This window comes from Nymphaea colorata, chromosome 7, assembly GCF_008831285.2.
Source record: "Nymphaea colorata isolate Beijing-Zhang1983 chromosome 7, ASM883128v2, whole genome shotgun sequence".
NCBI lineage: Eukaryota > Viridiplantae > Streptophyta > Magnoliopsida > Nymphaeales > Nymphaeaceae > Nymphaea > Nymphaea colorata.
In genome coordinates, this window is record NC_045144.1 from 7,178,026 (window position 1) to 7,205,807 (window position 27,782).

The 27,782-nt window shown below is 37.1% G+C and overlaps 1 protein-coding gene across 2 annotated transcripts; it reads left to right on the forward strand.

The window, feature by feature from the left end:
* The first annotated feature begins 919 nt into the window (after window positions 1-919).
* LOC116257584 (uncharacterized) lies at window positions 920-21,939 on the forward strand. 2 transcript variants are annotated; one of them, XM_050078787.1, is made up of 16 exons: window positions 920-1,249; window positions 3,052-3,186; window positions 4,561-4,702; window positions 7,310-7,395; window positions 9,768-9,827; window positions 10,659-10,862; window positions 13,363-13,491; window positions 13,567-14,205; window positions 15,274-15,466; window positions 15,587-15,780; window positions 16,639-16,749; window positions 16,828-16,967; window positions 17,142-17,420; window positions 18,944-19,273; window positions 21,173-21,371; window positions 21,830-21,939. In XM_050078787.1, exons 1-14 carry the CDS (start codon window positions 1,019-1,021, stop codon window positions 19,206-19,208), a joined length of 2,808 nt encoding a protein of 935 aa, XP_049934744.1. In that variant the 5' UTR covers window positions 920-1,018; the 3' UTR covers window positions 19,209-19,273; window positions 21,173-21,371; window positions 21,830-21,939. The 2 variants fall into 2 exon arrangements, with proteins under 2 accessions (XP_049934744.1, XP_031490340.1); XM_031634480.2 differs by lacking the exon at window positions 21,830-21,939 and having other exon boundaries at window positions 21,173-21,675.
* Window positions 21,940-27,782: the final 5,843 nt, after the last annotated feature.

Consider the following 27,782-nt stretch of genomic DNA (forward strand, 5'->3'; position numbering starts at 1 on the left):
CTGTAAACAAATTTCTTCGTTTGATAGCGAAAAGTTGGAACCGGTGAAAATGGTGGGTTGCGGTGGAAAAAAGGGAGTGAGGGAAGAAGAAGGGAGGCAGAGGAAGTCACCTCCCTTCTTCCTCCGCCCTCCTTCCCTTCTTTCTCCTGCCTCCTTCCCTTTTTCTTCTGCCCCTACTTTCTCCTCTCTCATTCTTTTTTTCCTCTGCTCCATCTTTTTTTCTTCCGCCTCCCTTTTTCTTCCTCCCTCCTTTCCTTCTTCCTCCTCCCTCATTCCCTTCTTCCCCCTCCCTCTTCTTCCTCCGCATCCTTCTTCCAACCCAACCGGCAAAAAAAAAAAAATCTGGAAAAATGTTTTCACCCCTTCCGGCGAAAACATGTTTTCGGAAATAAATTTTTGTTTTCAACTTTAACGGTAACAAAAAAAAAATCTGTGTTTGATAAACTGGATATATTTTAAAAATTTGAAAAATATTTCTTGTCCTACTGAAAATTTTCATCAAACACTACCAAAAAGGCAGCCAATACATATAGGGCAATAATGGTTCATGATGTTTTTACCAATTCTTTTTAGTGCTTCCAATAAAAAATCTTTAAATTTTCGACAATCGGACCATCTAACAACGTATATTTGAATTCTCTCTCTCTCTCTCTCTCTCTATATATATATATATATATATATATATATATATATATATATATATATATAATGGTTCGTGCCAGACCATATAAAAAACGGAAGCGAAATTTTATCCACATGGAAACGAAGACAACTCTCACACGAGCCGGCCGTGCCACGATTTCAGCGGACCCCGGAGCACACCGTCGGGTCTAATACCGAGGATACAGATCCGAAACGAGATCCAAATTCGGATTTATGGTTTCGCCGCCGGCGCGAAACCTCACAAAACCCAGCGGAAGGGCGTTTTCCTCTTCTTAAACCCTTTCACTTCTTCTCCTTCCCTTTGCTGCGGCCTTCTGAGGTCTCGACGGAGAAGAAACCCCAGCTTCGTTTTCCGATGGCGAAGAACGCTAGCGAGAAGGCCGATGCAAAAAAGAAGAACAAGAAGAGGAAGAGCTCCAGCAAGAAGCTGCTCCTCGCGCCCCACTCGGTGGTGATGAAGGCGAGCGCCGCAAAGGCCAACCCGTTCGAGAGCATCTGGACGCGGCGGAAGTTCGATGTCCTCGGGAAGAAGCGGAAGGGCGAGGAGATTCGCATGGGTTCATCTCGATCTAAGGCAGTCAAGAAGGCGAGTTATCTCTTCCTGATTGTGCATTTTCTCGTCCCCTTGTTTTTTTTCCGTGTGTTGTTTTCGATTGACCCGCATTTCGGGTTAATTACAGTTTCATGGAAAGCTTTGGTGGTCTGGAAAATTTCGTTTGTTTATAAGAATTGCATTTTTCTTATGAGGGAATAGGTATAAGATTCCTACTTCTTAGAGAAACTGTGGGAAACACGCAGGACTACGTGAAGCTGAGCTAGTTTAGATTCAAAATTCATAGAGGTGCCCGCCGTGGAGGATTTTTAGGAGGTTGTCAGTTTATCTTGAAATAAAACTTCAGAGATTCTTTTTTTTTTTTTGCGAGAAAATATGAGGAGCGACTATTTTATAAATGAGTGGGGGATTAAGGAAATAGGTAAGCTGATTTAGGTGGAAGGACTGTTAGTCTTGCCGCATATCTTTCTTAAATAACTTGTGAACTAATTTCGATTGATTATTATTGACTCGAGAATGTGAGAACATTTTGAAGCTACATCTTCAAAAGACAATAGAAATCTACATATAAGTGGAAGATCTTTATACTTTTTACCGTAGAAATAGGTTGTCGCTCGTGCACACACACACACACAAAAGGTAACACTTATTTCTTCAACGATAAATCAATCTCCAACACTCAAATCAAGCCTTAAATCAGTTTTGTCAAAATGACCAAAACTTCCTCAAGTACGACTTGGAACAGTGTCTAGAAGTTGAGTGTGATGGGCTTTGTAACCCAAAACGAAAAAATCACATTCGAGTCCCTTTTTGAAAGGCATATCACACTAAGAGTGTCAAAGGATCGAGTGTGAAAGAGGGGAGGGGGTGGTGTTATTATTAAAACTCGAAAGGAAAAAAATTACATTCGGGTTCCTTTTTTTTTCTGCCACTCTCATATTGTTGCAATACAGGGCATATCACAGTACATCGTAGATGCAACAATGTGTCATACAATATGGATCAATAATGGGGATTACACCGGTGTAACGTCCCAACTGTTTCACTGTGTATCTTACGAGGTGACACAATATACACATTTTTGGTCTAGATAGTTACAAATGATGTAGAAAACATGCATGTCAAATTAAGGATCACTTGGTATGTATCATACAACGTGATAAGATACACATATTACTGGTCTAGATGGCAGCAATTGGTGTAGGAAACATAAACATGCGTGTCAAGTTAAGGAGCACTTGATATTCTGAAACATCTAAGCATTTTCCTACTGAGGGTGGAAAAGTTGGGGATAAAAAATGTCTATAGGGTTCCAGTGCACAAACAGATAAATTTGATTGAGAGTTCACATGGAGCTAGTTTCATGATCCTAGTCAATAATTGGCATAGAAATGGATTTGTCAGATACTGCGTAACACAGTTGAAGCAAATTGCTTTATGGTTGGCTTCTTAATCTATCATTTTTAGGTGAAACATTATCAATCATTGCTATTTTCATTGACCATTTAGAAAAAATGGCCAACACCGTCGGGGTGGATTGCTAGAGCAGACGGAACTCTGGACAAAGCCTAAAGTTTCTATGCTTGTAGTTTTTTTCTTCATGATACCATCTAACTAGCTTTTGAATTTTCAATAGTGATTGACAATCTTGATGACATTATGTTGACTAGTAATTATTGAATTTCTTGTACTCCTAAGATCTGGTTAGCACAAAGAGTATTTTTGAAATGAGTTTTAAAGTTGCTTACAGAATGCATTATTAATTTTGAGGACATTTTTTGATTATCAATTTGCTATTTATGTTCCAGAAGCTAACAAGTGACATTTTTTAACAGCGGAAGGAAACTCTTCTGGCAGAATACCAACAAAGTGCCAAGTCATCTAAGTTTTTGGATAGGCGTATAGGAGAGAAGGATGTTACTCTTGAAGAGATGGACAAATCCATACTGCGCTTTCAGAGGGAGCGGCTGGTTTGTTCTGGAAATTGTGTTTATTTATGTTAGTTGGGAAGAGTTTGAAATTGTAACTGTACAACATTTTTGCAATACATTGCACCGTCTCCTCTCTACCAAAGGGCCTACTGCTTTTCCTCTTAAAGTGATCGACTAGAATGGCTTGTCTAGTGTTAAGTTTTTCTGGTGAAATATATGCTTTTGCAATGTTGTGTTGGCCATCTTGGTGCTTACTTGCTTGTTCATGTTATTAGGCATGAAAATTTCCACATCGGTACTTCCTTTCTAGAGGCACCTATAATTTTTTTTTATGCAAGATCCTGAAGAAACTGCATGCGGGTTGAAAGACTTTGTCGCTCACCCAGCGGCATAAAACTCCAGTGCTAGTGGCCCTGCACCTAGGCCTATACTGGCTTTGACTTCTGCAGGGACATGGAGACCACCGGGTTCAAACTGGTGACATGGGGTGTACCTCCCCACCAGGCACCAGCCCACCTGGCTGTGCTAAGTCCCTTGGAGAAAAAGGGGGAGGGAGCTAAAATTTATTATATGTAAAAGCTGAAACTTATGTTACTTGGGTGCGGGGTGCTGGTGCGGTTGCGGCAATTTTCAAAAAAGTTTAGGTGCGGGTGCTGTGAGGATGCATATATATGTGTGTGTATATATGTGTATAAATCATTTGTTACATAGCTATTAACTGTTTGGTAGCCTTATTTGTCTATATTTACATATAAACATTTTAAATTTGAGATAGTTTAATTATGTAGACATTTAAAATGGTCAGTTTTGGTCCAGTTCATTGATGTGTTGTGTTGAAGAAACACCAGCACCAGTATCAACACAGGTGTGACAACTATTTAGAAGCATCCATGGGACATAGGCTGAATCACTTTTGGCTTCTTTCTGAATAAAATAAATACATTTTTTATGGTTTTATGATGGTTTGGAGCTATTCATATTCAGTGTTTATTAAACTTTGTTGCTACTGCACATAAGGTCTCTATTAACCTGTCTGCCAAATTGCCTACTGCTGTTGCTTTGACAGTGGAATCAACAAATTTTCATTCATGAATTGCTTTTTTGGCATATAAAAAGGAGGCCCAGGCCATGCTTGTCCATGGGTGTGATGTGTGTACCACAACAAATTAAAGCTACAATGAGTCGTATGTTATTAATAAATCACATAAAACATATTATGCAGATACTGCAACAAACATATTAAAGGCAGTTTTGAAGCTACAATGAGTTCGCTATGTGATTGCATGTGCGTGAAATTACGTGAATGGGCAAATATGTGTTCATGTGCATATGTGATTCGTGTGTGTTGGTTTACATCTTCATTTCTTCTGACAAATGTTCATGCATGTTTATGGTTTTTCGTTTCTTTCATAGATCAAAATGAAAAGAAAAAGCAAATACAATTTGTCTGATGCTGAGGATGATGAATATGCAACTGATATGGCTGGTTCCTTTTCAAATTTGGATGATTTTAAGGATGATATTTCTCTAGATGAAGACGATGACAAAAATGAGAGTAAGTCTTTCAATTCATGAGGCAAAGTCTTTCTCCCTCTCTCTAAGGAATTGTTCTTTTTACCTGATACTGGCACAATTTCTGTGTAGTTAAAGTTTTATAGTGGTGGATAATACAATGTTTTTCATGCTTTTGAACTAAATGCTTTATAGAGACTCGGGTGTATACATAGTTAATGTCATGATGATGGGTGTATATGATGATTTTGTTTGATTTTTGTTGATGCTATTAGGTCTCAATTCATGTTTTAAAGTAGAGAAATGATACAAGCGACGTGAATAGTAAGTTCTCTTGATTGAATTTGTTCAAATTAGATATTTTGCCAATTTAGAGTGTGGCTAAGAAATGTGCACCAACTGTCAAAAGCTAGCTTTGATGCTCACAAAAAGTATGCTATAAGATGTGCATAGTACATAATATTTCAAAAGACTATGCTATAGTGAATTTGACACAAAGCATGCACTTTGTTATGTCTTAAGGAGTGTTTCTCTATGAAGCATGCTTCACAAGTGGGTCATAGACTATTCTTCATACTGGTGAATTGCTGTTGGAGACACTCATTTTTGACTGAACTATGAGTTAAAGACAAATGAAAAAGCAGCCACGACATAATCTTCCATGGTTTTAATGTTACCACTGAAATCATCAAAAGAAGGAATAATAAAGTCAACTAATTTGAAATTTCATGTTAAGAGTGTGGAAGATCATGCTCTCCATCGAAGTCAAATTCTTTTAGCTCGATATTCTAAAGTTCCGATGATCGACAAGTCCATGTGGTTACAGTATGTCAATCGAAAAGCTGTTAGATATTAACTGTGAAAACATAAGGAATGGAACGTAACACAGGAAATCAACAAAATAACATAAATAAATATACTACCTATGCTCTTTTTCCTTCATGAGAATTGGGACAAATTGGAGGGCACAGATATCAAATCTTCCTCATGTTTGCCAGTGAGCTTATACCTTTTAGCTTTTACTGTTGTGTATTTGAAAATAAGTGCTCTATTTTCTTTCATAATGTGAAAATGTAGCAAGTTGAGATAATAATCTCGTTGCAAGTCTTTGGAGCATGGGGTATTTCTGATTCATAAGACACACTAATCAAAAGGATTTTGTTCTTCATCTTCTTGCATTTAAAGATTCAAATATTCCAGTATAAAATTTTGCATATTTATAATAATTTATAAATAATTTATTTTCTGATGTGAGGATCTAAATAAGTGGTCTCCATATGCATGCTAGTTTGTTTTTGAATGTCTCATGATTTTGATTGAGGGATATGTTGATGATCTTGTATTAGTCCTTTTTTGGAATAATATTTCAGATTTAAATAGTCAACCTTCCAGTGTAAGGGATTATTGCTCTTGTCCCATCTTTGCACTAATATTCGATGTACACGGTTGGAAAATGCTAAATCATCAAGCACAACTATACCTTGGATTTACTCAATCATATTATCCCACCTTTCCTGAACTTTATGAAACATAGCTTATCTTCATCAACTTTCCCCTACATGACGCAGATTGGCTTTGTGAACTCTGAACATTTTGGGAATTTATCTTGCTACAAATAAAACAATAACTCATATCTTCGATGATCTTCTTCTCTTGGTGGATTGCATATATTCTCAAGCACTAGATTTAAAGTGTGTGCTATGGCCTATGTATATGATCAAGAAGGTATGAGGAGGATCACCTCAAATTTAAATGCTGCACTCTTTCTAAGAAGAGCATTGTCTGTGATGATCTATATTATCTTATCAAGATCAACATTTTTTGGTCACTTCTACAAGTAACTGACTCAAAGTTGAGCTTGATTCTGTGTACCAGTTATTTGAGCCAGCCGTGTCCTTTTCAGCTCATGTGCAATTCTGTTGCCAACTGGTTAAGGTGTGCATTGTGTGACCATGTTACAACCAAATGCATCTTTGGTATCTGAATCCTTCTCATTTTCATTTGAATATTTTGTTGAAATGTTTGCTTCGTGCTTATAATTGTCAATTGGACAATTGGAGGAAAAACAAAAACATTAGATGAAGGCCTTTTTTGCCAGTACCTATGCAAAACTCCATTGTCATCGATTGCACCGTCATGCAGGTATGGCACTGTGCACTGTGCGGTGGTCTCTTAAGGAACCCATGTGATGTAGTGGAACTGTGGAACACAAATAAAGAGTTTAGTATAACCTATTAATTCTGCTTATATCCTTGTCATAGACCAGGTCAAAACAACTTGAATTATGGAAACCCATATAGATTGTAAAATTCAAGCCAGATCAAGCTCCACTTAGCTGAGCTAGAGGATAGGGGCTTAAGTCACACTTGAGTCTGTGTACCAGTTAGACCAGCCAAGCATAAACGAGCAATTCTCAGGTCTGGCTCTTTTTGGCTCATGTACATTTCTGTTGCCAACTGGTCAGGGTTGTGCATTGTTTGACCAGGTTTCCACCAAATGTGTCTCTGGTATTTTCTTCATTCTCATTTTCATTTTGAATCTTCCATTGTAATGCGTGCTTCATGCTTACAGTTGTCAATTGGAGGATGGTGGATATTTGAGCAGTTGATATGTTGCAAACACCACTTTTATGTAGTTTTTGTCTCTGCAGAAAACATGTTTGATGATGATAGCTTGGCTATCAGACAGGAAGGAGATGGTCTGCATGACCGTGGACCAGTGCCAAATGAGGAAAATGTACGTATTTATGAATTCAAGTTTCTTAAATTATTATTTTCAGTTGTTTTTTTTCTCTCTCCCTGGAGTGTAATGAACTGGAAAAAAATTTAAATTAACATGTACCAACTAAGTTGTCAAAAACTTGGAAGTCAGATGCTAGTCAGTCAAGACCCCAAAAGACTCTAGTCAGGTTTAATCAGCAGATATGTCATAGTTTTATATACTATTGGATTAATTGTTTTGACTTTTGAGTTTGTCCAAGTTGGTCAACTAAAATAAACTCAGTAAAAAATTATAAAAACACAACCAGATAAACAAAACGTATGTAAATAACCAGATAGAAAGAAAAGCACATACACGTACATGTTCTGTACCTACATTAAATGCATATGCATATGTTTTGTATGTGTATTTAGCAATGTTTTATTCCACAGTGAATCAGGACTTCCGTATGCAACTCGCCCATACTAGCAACAATAAATCTTAAGAAGCATTGATTTGCATCCTACCATGACTGAAACAAGTATTGTTCATAAACTTGGCTTCTTTTGTGTAAGTAGTCAACCACCCAAAGCAAAAACAAGAACCAGATTTATCATAGATGCCCTTGGAAAACACACCACAGGGGTTGTTTGGCAGCAAGAACACTTCATAAGTGTTTCATGAATCTGCTCCAAGGATTGAGTGATTCATTGAACACTCACATTGTGTTCTTGTTGCGAAACAACCCCATAGTTCCTCTCAAGGTGTGACAACAATAGGGAAAAGTATGGATCTTGTGCCTTGTGTTTATTGTTGGTTTAGAAAACTAATATGGAAGGGCAAAAGCAGCAGACCATGAGAGGGGGAGAGAGAGGTCAAATACAAAAGAAAATGGAATGCCAGAAAAATAGAGAGGGAGAGAGAGAGTCCCCAGAAATTCAGTCAGATGGTCAAGAAGAAAGAAAAAAATGGTGACACTTTAACAGTGAAATCAGTGAAACACTAATACAAAAACTGAAACAGAAAATAAAATACATATCTTATCACTTATGTCTCCTGTTTACTTGTTGATGCCGGTGCTGTTGCCAGAGTCATTGCAGCTGCTGGAATCTGGTTGAAAGATGATAGAAAGTTCATGTTGTGTTCTGCTTAAGGGATAAAAAGGATGTTTCTTCTTCAACCCTCATGGCAGAGAAGCAAAGGGTTGGCAAGCCTGGAATGCTATTGGGTTTATTTTATTTTAAGATAATATCCTTATAAAGTCTTGATGTAGCCTTGTCGTTAAATGAGTTGCTGATTTTGAAATCACCTGAGTCATTACGAGACAGACACAAGTTGCATGTGAAACTTGCCTGAGTCAGGGCTGAGGCAAACGATTTTTGGTTGAGTCAGGTTTAGTTTTACAAATAGACGAGTCTCGTACTGGGTTGACCTGGTAGGGTGCCAAGCTGAACGAAGTCAACCGAGGGTGAGTTTTTGAACCTTGGCCGTTTAGCAATATATATCTGTGTGTGTGTATGTGACTTACCAAAAGACCTTCTAGAGAAAGGAATGCAGTAGTATTAACAAAAGGAAAATGTAGGTATAATCCGAGGGTCTTTTAGTCGCTAACTGAACTAGAGGGACTTGTCGATGTAGTTGATTGACTACTCCATGGTCCAAGGCCTTACCCTCTACCTGGACATGGAGTATTCCATGTTCCAAGGCCTTACCCTCTACCTGGACATAGACTAGTCAGCTGGCTAACAACTAGGAAGTCCAGTCAAACAGTCGGCTGGCTTGTTGCCTAGGTCAGCAAATGTAAATTGTTTGGAGGATGCAGATGATACTAATAGTTTGAAATTTTAGGTTTACTGTAAATTCAACATGCTAGTTTGTAGATGACCTTGCAATGTCACAAATTTCGCACTGAAGAAAAGTTACTTCAGATTTTAACTAAATAGCAGTAGCACACATGGATAATGCATCTCGTTTCTATTTGCTTGCATGATACAAATAGATCAAGTGAAAAATAAACAAATGCCTGCTCGGTGAAGGTGTTATTAGATGTTCAGTGTATGCTTAACAATAATGAAATTTTATCCATACTTGGAATCTTATCTGACTGACTCGAGATCTCTGATTGACTAGCATGCAATAAATGGAAACCAATTAACTTTTCAGTACTAATCTTATAAAAGAAAGTTTCTTATTATGCTGGAACTTAATGTATTAGGAGGCCAAAAATGAGCTATGTTTAAGAGTAAAACAAACATTTTCTGTAGCCCAATCTTCTACATTAGTTTCTTTTGTTTTGGTCTGTCGTACCTTCGTGATTATTTATCAAAAGTTTATTGTGAAAATGACAACTTTTTTGGAAGTTCTGGATGCGGCTTAACAGCCTTTAAGTGGATGTTTTGTTACTGCAGAGGCAAAAAACAAAGAAGGAAGTCATGGAGGAGATTATCTTGAAAAGCAAATTTCATAAGGTATGTCTGTTAGGTTGGTTATTGAATTCTTGTTGGATATTATTTTGCTCAACAAGTTAGATGAGGTTTCTATAATATCTCTCCTATTCGTTCCTGCTAGCTCTAGTGATGGCATTGACTTTGAAGTTGGTCCACTGACCACCACATACGAATGGTTTATATGCTGAGAAATGCTAACCTAATTTTTTGTTTTGTTGTCTTAGTATTTGGATTTTAAATTTGAAACTTTAAAGTGGATCCCTGTAATCTGTACAGTTGGATGGATGTCGTTGACTTTTAGGGTTAGACAAGGTACAAAATAATTATGGTTAGCCAAAGCTCTCTGTTTGTGAATATTGACTATTTACTTGAAAGTCTGTCTTTGCCTTCTTATGCCTTCTGAGTTGAGCTAGTGATGTATGTTTGGCACTATGACTAACTGGTTTAGCATAATACTTGAGCAATAAAGTTGAAGCGTGGTATAATTTTGACAAATTTTTTTCTTCTTCCAAGTTTCTTTCATGTCTTTTCCCCAAATTTCTTGGATATTGATCTGACGTTATTAGCCAATGGTAAAAGCAAGACTATGTTAGATTATCGGTGATTTCTTTAGAAGTTAAAACATCTCCTATTTTACCATTCAATTGACCTAATTTCACTCTTTGCCTGTGAAGAATTTGAGCACATTGTCACTGAAAATGGAAATATGGAGGAGCAACTCCTGCACTACTGAACGAGTGTATTCTTAGTGGATGCACAATTCCTTGTTTGTCCTATTTTGAGCCTGATGGCAGTTTGCTTAGTAAAGGAAATTAGGTTTTTTCCCTAATGTTTTGAACGTGTCTTTTGCAGGCACAAAAGGCAAAGGATAAAGAAGAGGATGAACAATTAATGAATCAACTGGACAATGACTTTATATCCTTGGCGCAATCAGAGGTTATCCATTCGTTGATTCAGCCTAGCAAGATGAATGCTGTAAAAGCTCTTTTGAATGAGAAGTCAAGGAGAGAGGCAGGAAAAAGGGGTCTTCCAGCTGTTGATGAAGAAACTTTGCAGGTGGTATTTGGTAGTGTTAGTTCATGTTTGAACCCTTATTTTTTAGTCAAATGCTGCCCAGAGAATGAGTTAAAGAAATTTGCAGCTGACTTATGCTAACCATGGTACAGGAGTGAATTCTGTGGTTGCAAAGCCCAGTCTTGCATTTAATATGCTACCTCAATACGTCAGCTGAGCTTGTGATTCTTTTGAGAAAATTGAAATCGATATTGCCCTGACAGTTATATTTATACCATGTCAATTGTCACATAGTTGTGGGTACGGGTGCGGAGCGTACCGGTATGGGTGCGTATATATACATATATGTATACATATATGTATACATATACATATATGTATATATATATATATATATATATATATATATATACATATATATATATATATATATATATATTATGCATAGACAGAAATAAGTTTTTAAGCAAACAAAACAATATAGAAAGTTCTATTAAAGAAAAGTAAGCCACCGGCAAAGTCACCGGAAAATTGGTGACCGACGGAAAATCTAGTCGGGAAATCTAGCTGAATAGGTGGAGTTAAACCAAAAAGAAAATGAACAGCCCTTTAGTGTCGATCAAGGGCTCTTCATGTCCATAGTATAAACTTGACCTTTTAAAATTTAAATACAACCTAATTAGTGGAAAAAAATGGACTTGGTCAACTTTGACTGAGTCCAAAAAAGGACGGATACTGCCATGGGTGCACTACCACACCTGTCATTGGTTTGACTGTGTCTGGGCCATGTCCAAGGGCATATCTGCACCCGTCTTGACACGGGTACCTCACTCAAACGAAGTACGTGTGTGACATAGTCTTTATACCTTTAGGCCAACAATTTATAACTTCTTACTGCAGTGTCTGTAGCATATACCTGTTTGTCAGTTAGTTTGTATTGTTAGTTTAGCATCCATAGTTTTCTTCTTTCTCATTGTGATGGGTGGTCTAGAAATGGCTTTTCATATTGTGTGAATGACATTTGTCGAAAATGATGCCCATATGTACCTGAGCCTAATGACTTGCTCTGTGAGTAGCTTGTTTGGGTGCCATAACAAAGCAATCTGCAAGGGTGGCTTAAGAAATGCTAAGCTGGGTGTTTTGTCATTTTTAGTGCAGGTTGTTCCGAATGATATTGTAACTGTGTCAACTCTTGAATGTGCAGTTCGATGTGTGTTTTTATGCATGTTTTGTTTTTTAGTATTTCCTTCTAGATAACAAACTAAAGTAGGCTATCAGATGGGTTGGGTCCATGAAACTAGGTACTAAGATCTAAATGAGACAGATTCTTCAAAAAAGTTGCCACAAAAATGGATCGGCTTGACTTGGATGTGGCAACAAACAGTTTGCTTTCTGTTTTGTTGAATCATTGAAGAATCATCCACACGCGGGCCCCACACCCTTTTGTGACATTAATTAAGATTAGTTTTTGGCATGGTTGTTAAAATCATAGCCACATAAACATGCTTTTTTTTTAAAGCATTAAAACGGCGAAAAATGGGTTAGCCAAAAAAATGGCAAAAAAAAAACGGGTTCTTTTAAAATGAAATGGAAAGCATGAAAAAGTGCATTTTTTGCTTTTTTGTTTTTGCGTGTTTTTTCACCTTTCTTGTGTTTATTTTCATATTTTTATTTTTTTATTTTCATATTTTTTGTGTTTTTTATTTTTTATTTTTACATTTTTAATAGCACATTTTGTATTTCCCATTTTACTTTTAAGATCTTCCTTTTTTCTTTTATTGTTTTAAAATTTGTCGAGATTTTCCCGAGAAAAACAACTTTCTTGAATTATATATGAGAAAAACCTTTGCCATTTAGCCTGAAAATGAGATATAAGACTGGTTAAATTGTAATCCACTGTCACAATATCGCCTCTTGATCGAAAAAGACATGTTAAATGGCAAAAAAAAAAAGTCAGCCGCATAAAACGGCAATAAGACACATTTTTTAGAAAAGAACCAAAGTATAAAAAACGCAAAAAAGCATATAATACGTTTTTTTTGTGTTTTTTATTAATTCTGGTTTATTTTATGTTTTATAATTTTCAGGATTTTTTAAAATTTTTAAAAATTTGCTGAGATATTCCTGAGATATACAACTTTGCCATATTATACCTGAGAAGTTCCTTGGCGTATAATGACCGTATACGTTAAATGTGACAATGTTGTAATCCACGTTTTCTTTTTTCTATTACATCTAATTGGGGATTCTTTGTATTTCTGATCCTCCCAATCTTCAATTTATTGCATTTTGCATGTCTTTTTCGAAGTGTTTGCTATTATGTCGATTGGTGGTGCTGTTTCTATCTTGTTTTCTCCATGTTGGAATATATGCTTTGCTTAGGAAGTTAGGGGTTTTCGAGCAGAAAATTGGATGTTTCAATGGTCCATATCCAGGATCTAAGTCTGTCAGTGGTTCTTAACATTTGTCATTACTGTCTCTTATATATATGTGTGTGTGTGTGTGTGTGTATAAAATTTGTTTTTTTGTTTATTTCCTACAGGATCGGCCTGATGCGTATGACAGACTTGTGAAAGAAATGGTAATGGATGTTCGTGCTCGGCCATCTGATAGGACGAAGACACCAGAGGAGATAGCACAAGAAGAGCGAACACGTCTTGAAGAATTAGAGGTATGCTTGTTTCATTTAGCCTTTGCAGAAAGTTTGTTCAGGTAATTTTGCTGAATTAGCTACTTTTTGTTCCAGGAAGAGCGAAAGAAAAGGATGCTTGCAACAGAAGAATCTGATGATGACGGCAGTGACAGTGAAAGAGAAGCCAAAAACTTGCCATTGGACAAACCAAAGTGGATTTCTGGTGAGGACCTGGGAGATTCCTTCGATTTGGATGAAGAAGCTGCAGGCAAAGGGTGGGTTGATGAAGTACTTGGAAGGGGCGAAGCACATGATACCAGCAGTGCGGAAGAAGCATCTTCAGAAGCATCAAGTGAGCAATTTGATAGTGATTCAGAGCAACAATTTGAATCTGCAAAGGATTGGGAGCAGAGTGATGACGAACTTTTTGACACTGGCAAGGAAGGAGATGATATTCGTGTGGAAGACTTACATGAGGAAGTGAAAGACAAGAAACAGTTAAAACTTGAGCATCAGAAAGAAGAATCTCATGATGAACAGAAGAAACCCAAGAGTAAAGCTGCTGGAGATGGTCAACCACCTCTACTCCCAGAGGGTGGTTCTCTTCCTTTTATAATTGAAGCTCCAGCTGACCTGAAGCAGTTATGCTCTTTATTAGATGGTCGATCAGATTCAGAAACAGTGGAAGCCATCAATCGTATTAGGAAATGCAATGCAATTAGCCTTGCAGCAGAGAACCGCAGAAAGATGCAAGTATGGTTCCTTGGAATTATTAATTGAAAATTGTTCTCTGAAAATATTAGTTTTGGATTCACTTAAGGCACTTCAAACCAAAGTAGCAAATTAGGAAAGGAAACACGAATGAATGCAGGAAGCAAAAGGCACCTTAAAAGTGTTAGGAATTGACAAGCAGGGAATTAATTGGAAGTGAACCAAATGTAGGTGGGAGGTAAAGAAGCAATCAAATATGCAGTGGGTGGAAGCAAAAGAATAAAAAGAGACGTGGGAAGTGGGAAGGCTTTCATGCTTCCCCCGAAAAGTATCTTTGCCATTGCATTTCAGAGTTGTGATGTTGTCACTTTCAAAATATGGATCCTGGGAAACCTCCTCCCTGTTTCCTATAGTGCTTCTGATATGCCTCTTTAAATATAATATTCTTGAAATCAGATGATCTGACTTGGAAATCTTTGAAATCAGGCAATCTAACCTGGGACAGTTCTTGATTAATGAACTTGCATCTAAGCCTGGGCAACGGACCCGGGTAGCCAACGGGTACCCGGTACCCGGCCCGATCGGGCCTGGGCCCAAAAAAAACCGGCCCGGGCTGGCCTGATGGGGCCCGATTCGGCTCGAGTAGTTTTTTTTTTTTTTATTAAATAATGATATATATTTTATTATTAAAAATGTATTTTATATTCATAAAATTTTATTTTATATTTAAAAAATATTTTTTTATTTTAATATGGCCGGGCCGGCCCGATGCCGAGGACTACTTGCATCGTTTACTAATAATTATGGTTTTGCCTCCTCATTCTGACCTGATGATCTAGGAATATTGAAAATTAGGAGATGATAACATATTTTTGTGAACGGTTTTATTGATATATAACCATGTGAATTCTTTTGACCCACTTGGTCAGTACTCACTGAATTTATTGAGGTGAAACTGAGTCCAGCTTGGCTGGATGCTTAGTTCTGTGGATGCAAGGTTGTTTTGAGTGGAGCCTGTGGTGCACTAACCTTTATTTTTATTAGCGCTCTGCGAACATTTTAGGATATAGAATGCTAATGCCAGACCTTGTCCGTGTATCTTGTTTGCAGGTGTTTTATGGTGTCCTATTGCAATACTTCGCTGTTTTGGCAAATCAAAAGCCAGTGAACTTCAAAAGAATAGATTTGCTGGTCAAACCGTTAGTGGAAATGAGCTCTGAGACGCCATATTTTGCAGCAATTTGTGCAAGAGAGAGGCTAATTCACATGAGAAACCAGCTTTGCAATGATCTAAAAGACCCAGGCAATGCTATGTCCGTTCCATTTTAATACCTATTTATTGATGATGAGTGGCACTCAACCTTTTTATGTGGTTTATGTGAAGTAATTTTCTGTGCTAACTTGTTTCTTTTACTGTTTGCAGAGTGTAGCATGTGGCCATCTTTGAAGACTTTGTTACTGTTACGTCTGTGGTCAATCATCTACCCATGTTCTGATTACCGCCATGTTGTGATGACACCTGCAGTCCTCTTGATGTGCGAGTATCTCATGCGTTGTCCAATAGTGACAGGGCGAGATATTGCTGTTGGATTAGTCTTGTGCTCTCTTCTCCTTTGTGTGAGTGTTGGCTACCTTTATGGTTGTAACACAGTGAAGTTTGTTTTCAACATGGAATTCTTATCATATAAATTTTCTCCTTGTACCTTTGATAAAATTCTATTTCTAAATTCTACATGTGAATTTTATTTTGCTGATGACCAGATTCATTGCATTCAGAAAAAAAAATGTTCAGTTGTAAATTATATGAAGTCTGTTTTATTCCTTCTAATTGGCTAGTTAGGTGTCTGGATTAATTTATGCTGTTCCCCAAGGAATCTCTTAAATCTATTAGTTGGTGTCCTAAGTTTCTCATTGCAGTGATAGATATGGTGCTTGATTCTACGTGCTGCTGATGATAGTATGATGGACTCCTGTAAACTAAGTCACATAGGTATGGGTATGGTTGAGGTATGAGTACAAAGATTCAGGTACGGGCACGACAACTTTAGAAAATGTGGGTATGGCAGGGGTACGACATGATATATATGTGTATAGATGCAAAAAAATCAAAATAAAAGCAACATTTAAATAGACAAGTGATTTTAAATAATAACATAATGAACAATAACTCTAATAACAGAATGAAAACTGAGTTGGGAAAGATTAAATCATGTAAAATTAAGCAGTTTGGATCGGTTTCGTTCTAAAAAGTACCCAAGTGTGTCTAAGTACCTATTTTGGGTACGGGTATGACAACACAGGTATGTGGACTTTATTGAAGTACCCATTGACTTAGCCAGTTAGCTTGTAAATCTTGCATCATTTTCTTGTAGTTAGGTTTTCCTAAAACAAAGTTATCTTACTTCTATACTGGTTGCTTCATGAACATACTTTGGTGGTTGATGATCAGTATGGTTCTTGAATTGATTGCTGCAGGTTTGCAGGCAATCAAGGAAGCTGTGTCCTGAGGCAATCAATTTTCTGAAAAATCTGCTGATGGCAGCTTCTGCAAGCAGGATGGGACCAAATAATGGCATTTCCTTACATGTGAGTTATTAAATTGTAACCATTCAGGCATATTCTGTGATATAGCAGAATTTGTGATGCATCATCATATTTTGCCAGGGTAACTCTATGATGGAACCATTGATAAGGACACCATGGCTTCATCTTTCTGACACTGTAACTGACCTACGTCCTCTGGATCTCATTACACTTATGGACTTGCCTGCTGAATCATCTTATTTCAGTTCTGATAGTTTTAGGTTTGTGATTCCTCCAGTGATCTAAGGTTTCATATTCTTGTATTGGCGATTATCTAGTTTGTTATAAGGCATATGCAGTTTTACGTCTCTATTTATTTGAAGCAGTCACTTTTATTCTGCCTACTGCTATAACAAACAAAAAATGAAGTTTGATTTTCCATACCTCATGTACAGAGCTGGTGCACTCTTCTCCATGACGGAGACTTTGAGGGGATTTGTTCACATTTATGATGGCATCAGCTCTTTTCCTGAATTGTTTGGTCCAGTTCGTAGTTTACTAAGTGAAGTTTCAGGGCAAGAAAAGCTACCAGAATTATTGCGAAAAAAAATGATTGAGCTTGCTGATATGATAAGTAAGAAATCAGATGAGCTTCTGATGCTTCGGCAACCAGTTCAGATGAGAAAGCAAAGGCCTGTGCCAATTAAGCAATTCAATCCTAAATTTGAGGAGAAGTATGTCAATTTTCTTTTTTGCCTCCAGCAAACTGATTACTTACTTTATCTGTGACTGAAGAGCTCCAATTTCTTTTTGTTTGGTCAAATAATGAGCGCGTAGTAGTGTTTACCATGTGAAACTTGCACTAGACCTAAAATATATTATACAAAAAATGAAATCTAAATCATTTTTTAGTGCTGAGTTGCTTGCTGTTGAATATTCTTGTTACCTGAAGGATTTTTCATGACTTTTCAGTGAGTATAAGAACAAAGCAATCTGTAACTGGAAAATGGTTATTTATTTAATATTTGTATTTAGCCTGTCATATTTGCTCCGGCATGTGCCAATATTAGTTGTTTACCATGTGTTTGTTTGTAACTTGTGTTAGTGGCCAAGAGTTCAGTGAGTGCCCTTGGCTTTGAATGCGTGTCCTTGGCTTTGAATGCCATATCTCATTATTATGTAGAAATGTGTATTATTTAGCAAAGCTTCTCCATTCTCTTGAAGGGAAGCGGAAGCGCTAGACGTGTATTATTGGCATATGATTTCTGTCATCATGTTCTTGAAAGAAAGCACGAAGAGTAACATGACCCATAGTTTCCTGAAAGTCTGACTTAAACCTGGTTTCTAAGTCGCCCAAAACCTTTCTTGGAACCTGGCTGTTGTTATAACTTCATGCAATTTTAGAAGGGACGTTAGGTCACTGACAATGATGGAAAGCACACCCTTTGACTTGGCAGGACTCAAACATGGAGCAAGTAGGAAGTTTTGCTCATTAGCCTTGCATCCACCATGATGACCTTAGCAATTGTGTGGATTACATATGGCAAGTTGGCCGAGTACATATTCCCGTGGACATTATTTTTGTGACATCAATGAGCAACGGAAAGCCCACCACAACGTACAGCAAGGCTGTAGATCTCACGAATTTTTATCTTCTAGTTTATAAAACTGAAACTACCTAGAATGGTAAAAGTACGGAAGTAGAGTCCACGTAAATTGTAAACTTCTAAAAAAAGAGAAACCTTGCACCACAAGCAATTTCACAGAATTTTAAGATGAAAATGGGTTACAACTTCAGATGGTGTAGATCATACAGCATTATTGGTGTCCAATATCTATGGTTTTTATGTGTTTTGTGTGCCATATAAATTCATATAGTCAGCAAAAAGTGCTCCCTGCAGTGAAGACCTCTGGGGTTAATTATTGTTAATCCCACACTTGCTAATAAAGTTCAATTAAAAATTTGGTTTCTTTATTTTGTTTTGTTTCTTGGACCCTGCCCGTCTTCCATGTAAATAAACAAAGTTTCATAGCATTGTAGGCCTTGCTGCTAGATATTGAAAAAATGAAAAAAATTGCATAAAGCAAGTATGAGACATGGTTTATACTCTATAGTTATTTTGGCTATAGAATCTAGAGAATTCTCTTTTGCTTTCATCTCATGCTTCATGATTCTGATTTCTATGTGCACCACTCAATCCCATTACCTCACAACGGTGGCTGCTAGCTTCTAATTTTATGCATTTCTATATGACAGCTATGTGAAGGGTAGAGATTATGACCCTGACCGTGAAAGGGCTGAGAAGAAGAAGTTCCTTCGGCAGCTAAAGCGAGAATCTAGAGGTGCTGCTCGAGAACTACGTAAAGACAATCAGTTTTTAGCTGCTGTGAAGGACAGGGAAAGGGCGTTACTGAAGGAGGAAAGAGCTGAGAAATATAATAAAGCAAGAGCATTCTTGGAAGAGCAAGAGCATGCTTTCAAGTCAGGGCAACTGGGGAAGGGCAGGAAAAGGCGGAAATAGATAGTTATTTTGAATTTATTTGCAATCTTGGTTTCTTCTTGGTGCAACTCAAAATTGAGGTTCAGGTATGTTTTTTTGCATAGATCTGCTTTTTGTGTCAATTTTAATCTACTTCTATTTGGGTTACTTCATGTCACTTATTTTCATCAAGCAAGCCTGTTGCTCTGTTTTCTAGAGAAATTTGCAAAGGTATCACGTTTTCTAGTACTAACATGTTTCTCTTATTCCTATTCAAACTGTTTTCGTCAATGTTATCAAAACAGGTTTCTGAATTGAAAACCCAAAGCCTAATGATTCACTGAATCAGTGAACTGAATTCGAATCAGAATCATTTGTGAATCAGATTAATAAAAGAATGTGCTTCAATTGCAAAATCAAACAGAAATTTGAAAATATAGAAAAATCAGAAAACAAACAAAATTTTAAAAGATAACATGAAAATATAAACACTTTATGTCATAACACAAACAAGAAACCAGATCATATTAATCCAACTATCACAATTTACAAAAGAGAAGAATTATTCAATTTATCTCAAGACGGCAACTATCCTCAGCATGCTGATCATCTTCCACATCCATTAAATTGCCCTTCCCAATCTAATTAATGAGCAAGTGCACTAATTATCGTAATGCCCTCCCCAAAAGAAATACTTAGGCAACCATTACATGGAAATAAAGAAAACCAAACAGTGGGACAACTAGCAATTTAGAACAAAAAAAGAAAAAGAAAAAAAGAATGAGGGAATGAGGTCAGCTGCGAATGAGTGAATGCATTGTAAAACATCCATAAAGGGCATGACAGTATTTTTTTTTTTTTTGGACTTGACATGGTGACTGAAGAAGCAGACCTTCCAGTTGCAGTTCCGGCCATCCTTGCAGGGCTGCGTCTAGTACCTGGATGCATGCGGTTAGCACTCGGCAGGCCATGGGAAAATTGTCTAGTGTTGCCCCACTGGTACAGAACCCTTCCAGGAGTTTGCCAGGGAGTGGTGGAGGTCATGGCACTTGGTGTTCTCGTGCCAAATTTGTGTCTGATGCCGTTGGGTCTCGAACTGGGAAAAAGGATTTCAGATTTGATGGGCTTTTTCTCAGCTTGATCATTTTTTTTTTCTTTGCCCCAGTTGATTGTGCTGGTTTGGCATCTGATCATCGGACCCTGTTTGATGTACAAGCTATGTGACACGGGTACGTGGGTATGGCTGGGTATGACTGCATTTTAAAACATGTAAAATTATGTTTTCAAACTTAATTTTTTCTCTAATTTTGATTTTCGTTCTTTTATATTTTCCTTCCACTAAGATTTTATATTTTTCTCTCATTTTTCTTTAATTTTGAGAATTTTTGTTGATTATAAGACTGCTAATTTTTTTTTTGTTTCATTTTATCATTTTTGAGAATATAAAATTTGCCGCACCTGCGCACCCACAATTTTCAAAATTGCCGTACCTGAACCCATACCGTACCCATACCCATGTGACATAATGTACAAGTAAATGCTTTTATTGTCTGGAATTTGCTGGTTCTCTTTATGAGTAGCTGAAATGATCTTCCATTTACAGTCAATATACAAATTACTGCGAATATTGTTTCCCATAGCAGGGGCGGAGGGAAAGGGGGGGCCGCATGGGCCTTGGCCCCACCTCATTTTTTTTTAAATCTACATGTAAATTTTAGAAAATTTTACTTGTTCATAAAAATTTTGAAAAACTATATTTCGATAAATGTCAAAATTTAGAAGCTTTACTTCGGCCCCCTCATGAAAAATTTCTAGCGTGGCCCCTATGTATAATTTCATGCTTTTATTGTCTGAAATTTGCTGGTTCTCTTAATGAGTATCTGAAATTATCTTCCATTTACAGCCAATATACTAATTACTGTGACTACTGTTTCTCGTTCACTGGATGCGGCGAATAAGTGTTTGCATACATTCTAAAATTCTTTTTTATTTGCATTGGTGTTCAGTCTCGGTGCTTGTGCTTGCTACTGCTGCGGTTAATTCAGCTTTCACTCTGGTGATGTTTTGTGTGGCACTGGTCATTCCACTGTTTCATCAGACAGAAGAATCCGTAAATTTATCTATTGACTGCAGACGAGATGACCAAAGGTGCAGATGGGCAGGAGAGTGGGTCGGGCATTGAAAGATACGATCTGTTGTACTGCGGTGAGCCTGCTCATCTTGGTTATAAGGAATCATGTAATGCCTTGGAAAGTCTCTTCACTGCAATCAGCATCTTAACTTTGTCGGGTCTGAAGTAAAATATTTGCTTCTTTAAACATTGCTCATCTTTATTCTAGAGAGCTCTTTCCATCTGCATGTCCCGGCTGCTCTATAAGTGTCTTGATGATGCAATCTTTTTTTTTTTTTTGGGGTGTTTCTTTTGTTCATATCCCCGTTTTATATTTCCACCAAACACTATACCCAAGGGTTTTAATATATCAAGGATTAGATATTACAGGCTTTGCAATCACAATAGCAATGCAAATGTCGTGCTTCAAAGTTTTAGAGAAGTCTCAAAGCAATTTTTCTGGTTTAGTTGAGGACATTTGAGCTTCACGAACTTTCACCTATAGAGGCCGTGGTGGTAACTTTCATCTGACGGCTAATGCAATTTTTTGCAGCGACACCACTTGCCCGAGTTTCCCCGCGTCGCCGAGCTGGTACAATAGCAGAGAAATAAGTTTCATGGTGAGCTTCTCAAGAGTAGGGATGTCAACAAATTGGATTTGAATTAGATAATACTATTAATCATGTTTATTTTTTCAGATATTTACATATTTGGGTTCAAATATGACTAAATATTTTAAGATATTCACATATTTGGATTCAAATTATTCATATTTGAATATGAATTTTAAAATCTGATTTCACAATTTGAATTTTTGAATTTTCTTATGAATTTGACTGATCTTCCAAAAGTAAGATTATTGGATGTAAAATATTTGTTTAAGAATAAATCATCTTTGAATTTGTATCAGATCGGATATGTATATTCGAAACCGCTCGGATGTTATATGGATATTAAATTTATTTTCATATCTGATTTTGGTTAAATATCTGATCCAAATCAGATATACAGACGTCCATACCAGAGATCGAGACAATAATGCAATTTTAGCCGAGACTTATCTGAACTTAACTGTTACAAATTAGATCATCGTTGCATAGGAATATTCCGGGGCCTCCGAAATGTGATTTCATAAGGCGGGCAAGAGCTGCTCCAGTAGTTAAAATGTGATGTTGAAGGTCGGCGTAAATCGGCCGATTCAAATCAAGATGGGCCCGTTTCAATTGCATATGTCATCTGCTTCGGCGATGACTCGTTTTACTTTGTTGGTTTAAACTTTAAAGTTATTTCTATTTTTATTCAATTTTTTTTTTTGTTGTACTCTTATTTTTTTTTATCAAGAGCACCTACCTTTAAAGATTTTTTATCAGATCCAAAATGATTTATGGTTTCATTCGAACCAGCTCTTTTTCAGAGTCTTTTGGAAAAATGGAACTAATCAAAGACAGATTCTAACAGATCGATTTCAATAATCAGTTGAGCAGGCAGTTGAGGTGCTCCAAGATTTACTGCCAGCAGCCCCATTCTTTGTAGGAATGTCAATGAAGTTGATTCAAAATAAATATACTCTTAATGGTATCTGTTTTTTTAGATATTCACATATTCGGGTTTGAATTTGGGTTCAAATGTGAACCTAAAAAGTCATATCCAAATCTGAAATCCAAATTTAATTTCACAATTTGAATCTGATCTGATTTTTGATCTGAATCTGGTTGTTTTTCAAAATGTAAGAGCATTGTATATCAGATGTTTGTTTAAAACTAAACCTGTTCCATTTCTTAAATCTCAATCTGATCCAATTTCTTAATTGGATATTAATTTCTTTTTCATATCAGTTTTTTTTAGAGTTATTCAATCCAATACCGGATCCAAATCGGATATATTGACATCCTTAATTCCCTGGATATCATATTAACTTATTTTGTGAAGCAGCCTGCGTGAACTTAAAAAATCCTTTTCCATAGCATGCCAAATATACCACTTATGTTAATTAATGTTCCATTAGATATCAGCCTGATCAATTTTGTTCTTGGTGGATCCCTTACAGGTTGTTGAAGGTTAATAGTTCTGGAAGTATTCCTTATTATCAAGTAGAAACACTACTCTTGACGAGGAGCTCTCTAGCCAAGGGGATTTTGTGAAGTGGTTTCAACAAAGGATGTTAATGGGTCGGATATATCTGATTATTAATCCTATTTCAAATCCATTAAGTTGGATCTGGCAATGAATCTGGGCCGAATTACTTGTTGGTTTCAGATTGGGCTTGAAGTTCATACCTGAATCCGAATCCAAGTCGGGTATCTGACTGGGATCTGATAAAGATCCAACCCGTTTTACATATAAATATTGGATCTTATGCTAGTCACAAGTGAATTACGTTTTGAAAATGAGGTCCAGATCCTTCAGTCTTTTAATCACCATAAGTTACTCATAAAAAGGGTGGTAAACTTGGATGGGAATGTGTTTTTTTTATCTTAGTTTTCTCTTTGCCATATCTACCGTTGGGCGCAGCCACATCTGCAACTCAAACATGGCCAAAGCACTCTAATAGTTAAACAAATGAATACTGACACTTAAAATAATTGAGGAGCGTCTCTGAAGGAGTTAGTGCAATTGCTTGGGGTGGGAGCTGGTAAACGGTCAGTCTCCATTTCGTGTGTGTGTCAGGAGAGTCAACTTCTTGTATTGTAAAAGGATTGCCACTGATGCACAAGTTAAAGCGCAACATTTCAAAGCACCAAAAGCAAACCCTATACCTTAGGAACAAAAGGTTGAGTGAAAGCTTCGGGTTTCTGCCGGGTGGTGGGTCTTCTCCGCTAACTCATAATTGAGGACTAGTAAATGCATGTTCATATTTGGATTTTTGAAAGGTACCCATTTGAGGGCAAGCCGTGTTATGTCTGATCAAATGAAATTTTTGGAAACATGAGTGTGTTTTTGTTATTAACTAAAAGCTCCGCTTCTTAGCACTCGAACCATTAACCCTGAACTTAGTGGAGAGCTCTACTTTGGCACCAGTGGTTACCAACCGAACTAGGGATGTCAATGGATTGGATTCGGTTTGATCTCGACTCACACTAAATCAGAGAGAATGCCGGTTTGGTAGGAAAGAAAAAGATCCAATCAGATATAGTCATGGGGATTTTGAGGTGTGAAGTTCCATTAGGATCTGGTCGACGTTGAAGTTCCAATTAAATGGAATGCGGATACACTTTTTCGGTGGATTCATATCTCAGTGGTGAGACAAATTTTCTGGAAATGCAACTGTTGACACCGCTTTTTTATTCAATTGTGCAAGGAAATAACTACGGGCCACAACCATAGTCATATATATCGCTAGATTTTCGAAAATCTCATGATATTTAGGAGAGAAACAGTAAAACAAAAATACCGAGAAAATCTTGGTAAAAATGAACATCTCTTGATTTTTCATGATTTTTTGGCAAAATTTTTATTTTATTTTTCTCTGAAATTTTCTCGAGAAAAACAACTTCATTCAAACATACCCAAAGGAAACCTTGCCGATATTTGCCTGAGAAGAATATTCTCAAGTTTAAGAATCAGAGTATATTTTATTCATCATTGCCTCATTATCTTCATGTATGCATCAGATCCCCATTTCTCTTTTATGTATTAAACCTCTCATTTAGATCTAACACGTCTAGATATGCTACCTGGGGAGACTGAAAAGAAAATAGAAGGCGAGTAAGGCTTTTTACTGGCTTTCATCTTAAAGAAAACTTCTATTATGACATCTATTTCCTCTACTTCACACATCGAGAAATCACTGCCATGGCAGAAATCTGAGGAACATCTACTTGGTACATAAGTCTCAATGCAAGAGATAGTTGGACAAAGAAAATAATGAAGCCAGTGGACTGGGTCACTGGAGGAAGGCCAAATTAAGATCCATTTTGGTAAGTAAAATATGCATATCTAATCGGCCATCGGCCACCGACGTCTCGGCGAGTCGACTCGGGAAATTTAGAAAAAGATGCATTTTCCTTCTTTTTCTTGCCTTTTTTAGTACAAGTTTGCATGAAATCCTTGTGTATCTTTATTTTAGAAAGTATACACCAATTATACTCTTAACCACACTTAATCAACAAAAGCCAGAGAACCAACTTAATGGCACTCAACTACTAATCATCCTAAGCCAACTTCTGTGTCCTAAATTAATCCCATTTAAGAAAATGAGAGCTGAGGTCCTCGGATCATCAGGATCTCATCTCCATGGTAAACAAATTCAAAGATCTGAAGTCATTGAAATTAATCTAACTTGGTTGGCCCTAAATCATCAGTTGGTGAAGTTTACATAGTTTTTGATGAGCTAGATTAGAGCCATGGTTAAACAACTGAACCCAAGTTTGTCATATTTTGTAGCGAACTCTCCTTAGGGATGTTACACAACTGCGCAGCAAGGTGGTTTACAACCAAGGTGTCAATGTTTCGAAGCTTGTGATCACTGTCATGCTTCGCTGCCTTATTCCGTGGAGTTGTAAACAGTGACAAATGCGACACTTAAGTTGAACGGTATACTATAGGGCCATCCACATGGGCAGAGCCAAGGGGAGCCCAGCTCAATTTTATTTTTAAAATTTACATGTAAAATTTAGAAAATTGTACTTGTCAGATATAAAATCTTTAAAAAATGATATTTTGGCCCGTGCCAAATTTACAAACTTTAATTCGACTCTCTTTGTAAAAAAATTTTGGCTCTGCCCCTAGCCACCCATACCTGACACAAGCTAGAACTGCCTTGTGAGTTTTAGGTTGAAGACAGTTTTCTCCAAAGAAACTCTATTTGACTCATCAAGTTGTACAAGTCGTGTGAGTCTGAGTTTTTTATTTGTAACGTTTCGCATCCGTAACAACTTGCTGCACATCTTTGATTTCTATGTAAAGTATTATGTCTTCTGATATCACTGACATTCACCATGTCTTAATTGGAGATCCGACAGCCACAAAAAGCCGTTGAATTTGTTCAAGAATGTTATATATCATTCAATCATGAACGCATAAAAAATTAGCAGTTTGGCATTAAAGTTCTTGCTGGTTAATCTTCCTGGTGACAACGGTCATATTTTCTCCATTAACGCCTTCAACTACTCTTCTTTGAACGAGCATAGTAAAAATACTTGAACAAAGGTTTCCTCATTTTCAGTTTCTTGCTTGTTTATTAACATCATTGTTGGCAAACTCCGCGAATCGACTCGCAAGCTCGCAGGACCCAAGCTAGTTAGCACCAAAACTCGTGTGACTCGGCCAAGAATCGACAGACCTGCTGGATTGGTGACTCGAATCAGAGTTGCCAGAGTTTGGTTCGATTTGCTTTAAGGTGTAAAAGTTCATCTTGGTTTTCATGTTTCTAACTATTTTTTGCTTGTTTTTCCCCGCTTATGAAAGTTTTACATGAAAGAAATACTAATCCAACCATTTGCGAATATTATTCTCATCATTAATATCTAAACACCCAGAGGCTCATAAAGAATCAAGTGGTTGATACAAAGAGAGAGAAATAGAGATAGAGATAAATACAAGCTCAGCACGTGTTCTTAGATTCATGACTTCCTCCATTGTTAAGAGTTATTGACAAATTATAATGAAGATCATATTTTTCAACTATCATCAACAGTACAGATAACAACGACCACCTGATTATTATGATCTTGAAGTTGTTATAGTAATTGTTTATAATATTTATTATTCCTTCGAAATCCAACAAACTGTTTACTTTTCATATTTGAAATGATGGCATCTCGTGACTCAAGCATGAGACAGACAGTGGGAAAGCACTCCTTTGTGTTATTGAAGCCTCTCCTTGTACTTCAAGAGCTGACTTCTCTCAAAAGCAGGAAAAGGGCAACACACAAAAGCAATGGTAGAATGCATGCTCTGTTCACTGGTAGCCATGAACAGGGAAGATGACTTCTTTGCTCCCTCTCTCATCATGGCTGCTCATGATCTCCACAAGTCAACTTCAAGGAGATCCTCCCTATCTTGTTAGTGGATGCGTTGGATGGGTCCTCTTCACTTTCTCCCTTCACTTTCTTTCATTTCTTTAAAGGAACTGTGATTGCAGGTACTCCACAGTCATTCTCTTTACTTTGATATGTTTGTGTGGAATTCATGCATACTCTAGAAGCATTTGATCTTTAAATTTTGGTGTTCTTTGTGGGTGGCCATACCTATGGATGATGGAGGGACCTACCCATGTCCAATGCAGGTTGATATGGTACATATGAGCAGTGAAGTTACTGTCATTGCCAGACGGGCCATGGCTGATGGACAATCGCATGCAAATGTGCTCTTGTGCACATGCATGCACACACACACATAAAATTATTGGGATAGAGAAAACGTACTACATATTTAAAACATGCAAAGGTAAGCTTACGTAAAAGTTGAAAGAGATATCTATACATTGGCTCTAGAATTAAGAAATGACTTTGATTACTTTATATTTGAAATTTATGAATCTGATGTGCTTTTACTGGTGTCATCAA

What these genes read in the sequence shown, in the direction of transcription:
- LOC116257584 (XM_050078787.1), top strand. Translation starts at nt 1,019, where the DNA reads ATGGCGAAGAACGCTAGCGAGAAGGCCGATGCAAAAAAGAAGAACAAG. An exon ending in GCTTTCAGAGGGAGCGGCTG is followed by an intron (nt 3,187 to 4,560) that starts GTTTGTTCTGGA and finishes TTTCTTTCATAG; the next exon opens with ATCAAAATGAAAAGAAAAAG. An exon ending in TGTGCTCTCTTCTCCTTTGT is followed by an intron (nt 15,781 to 16,638) that starts GTGAGTGTTGGC and finishes TGATTGCTGCAG; the next exon opens with GTTTGCAGGCAATCAAGGAA.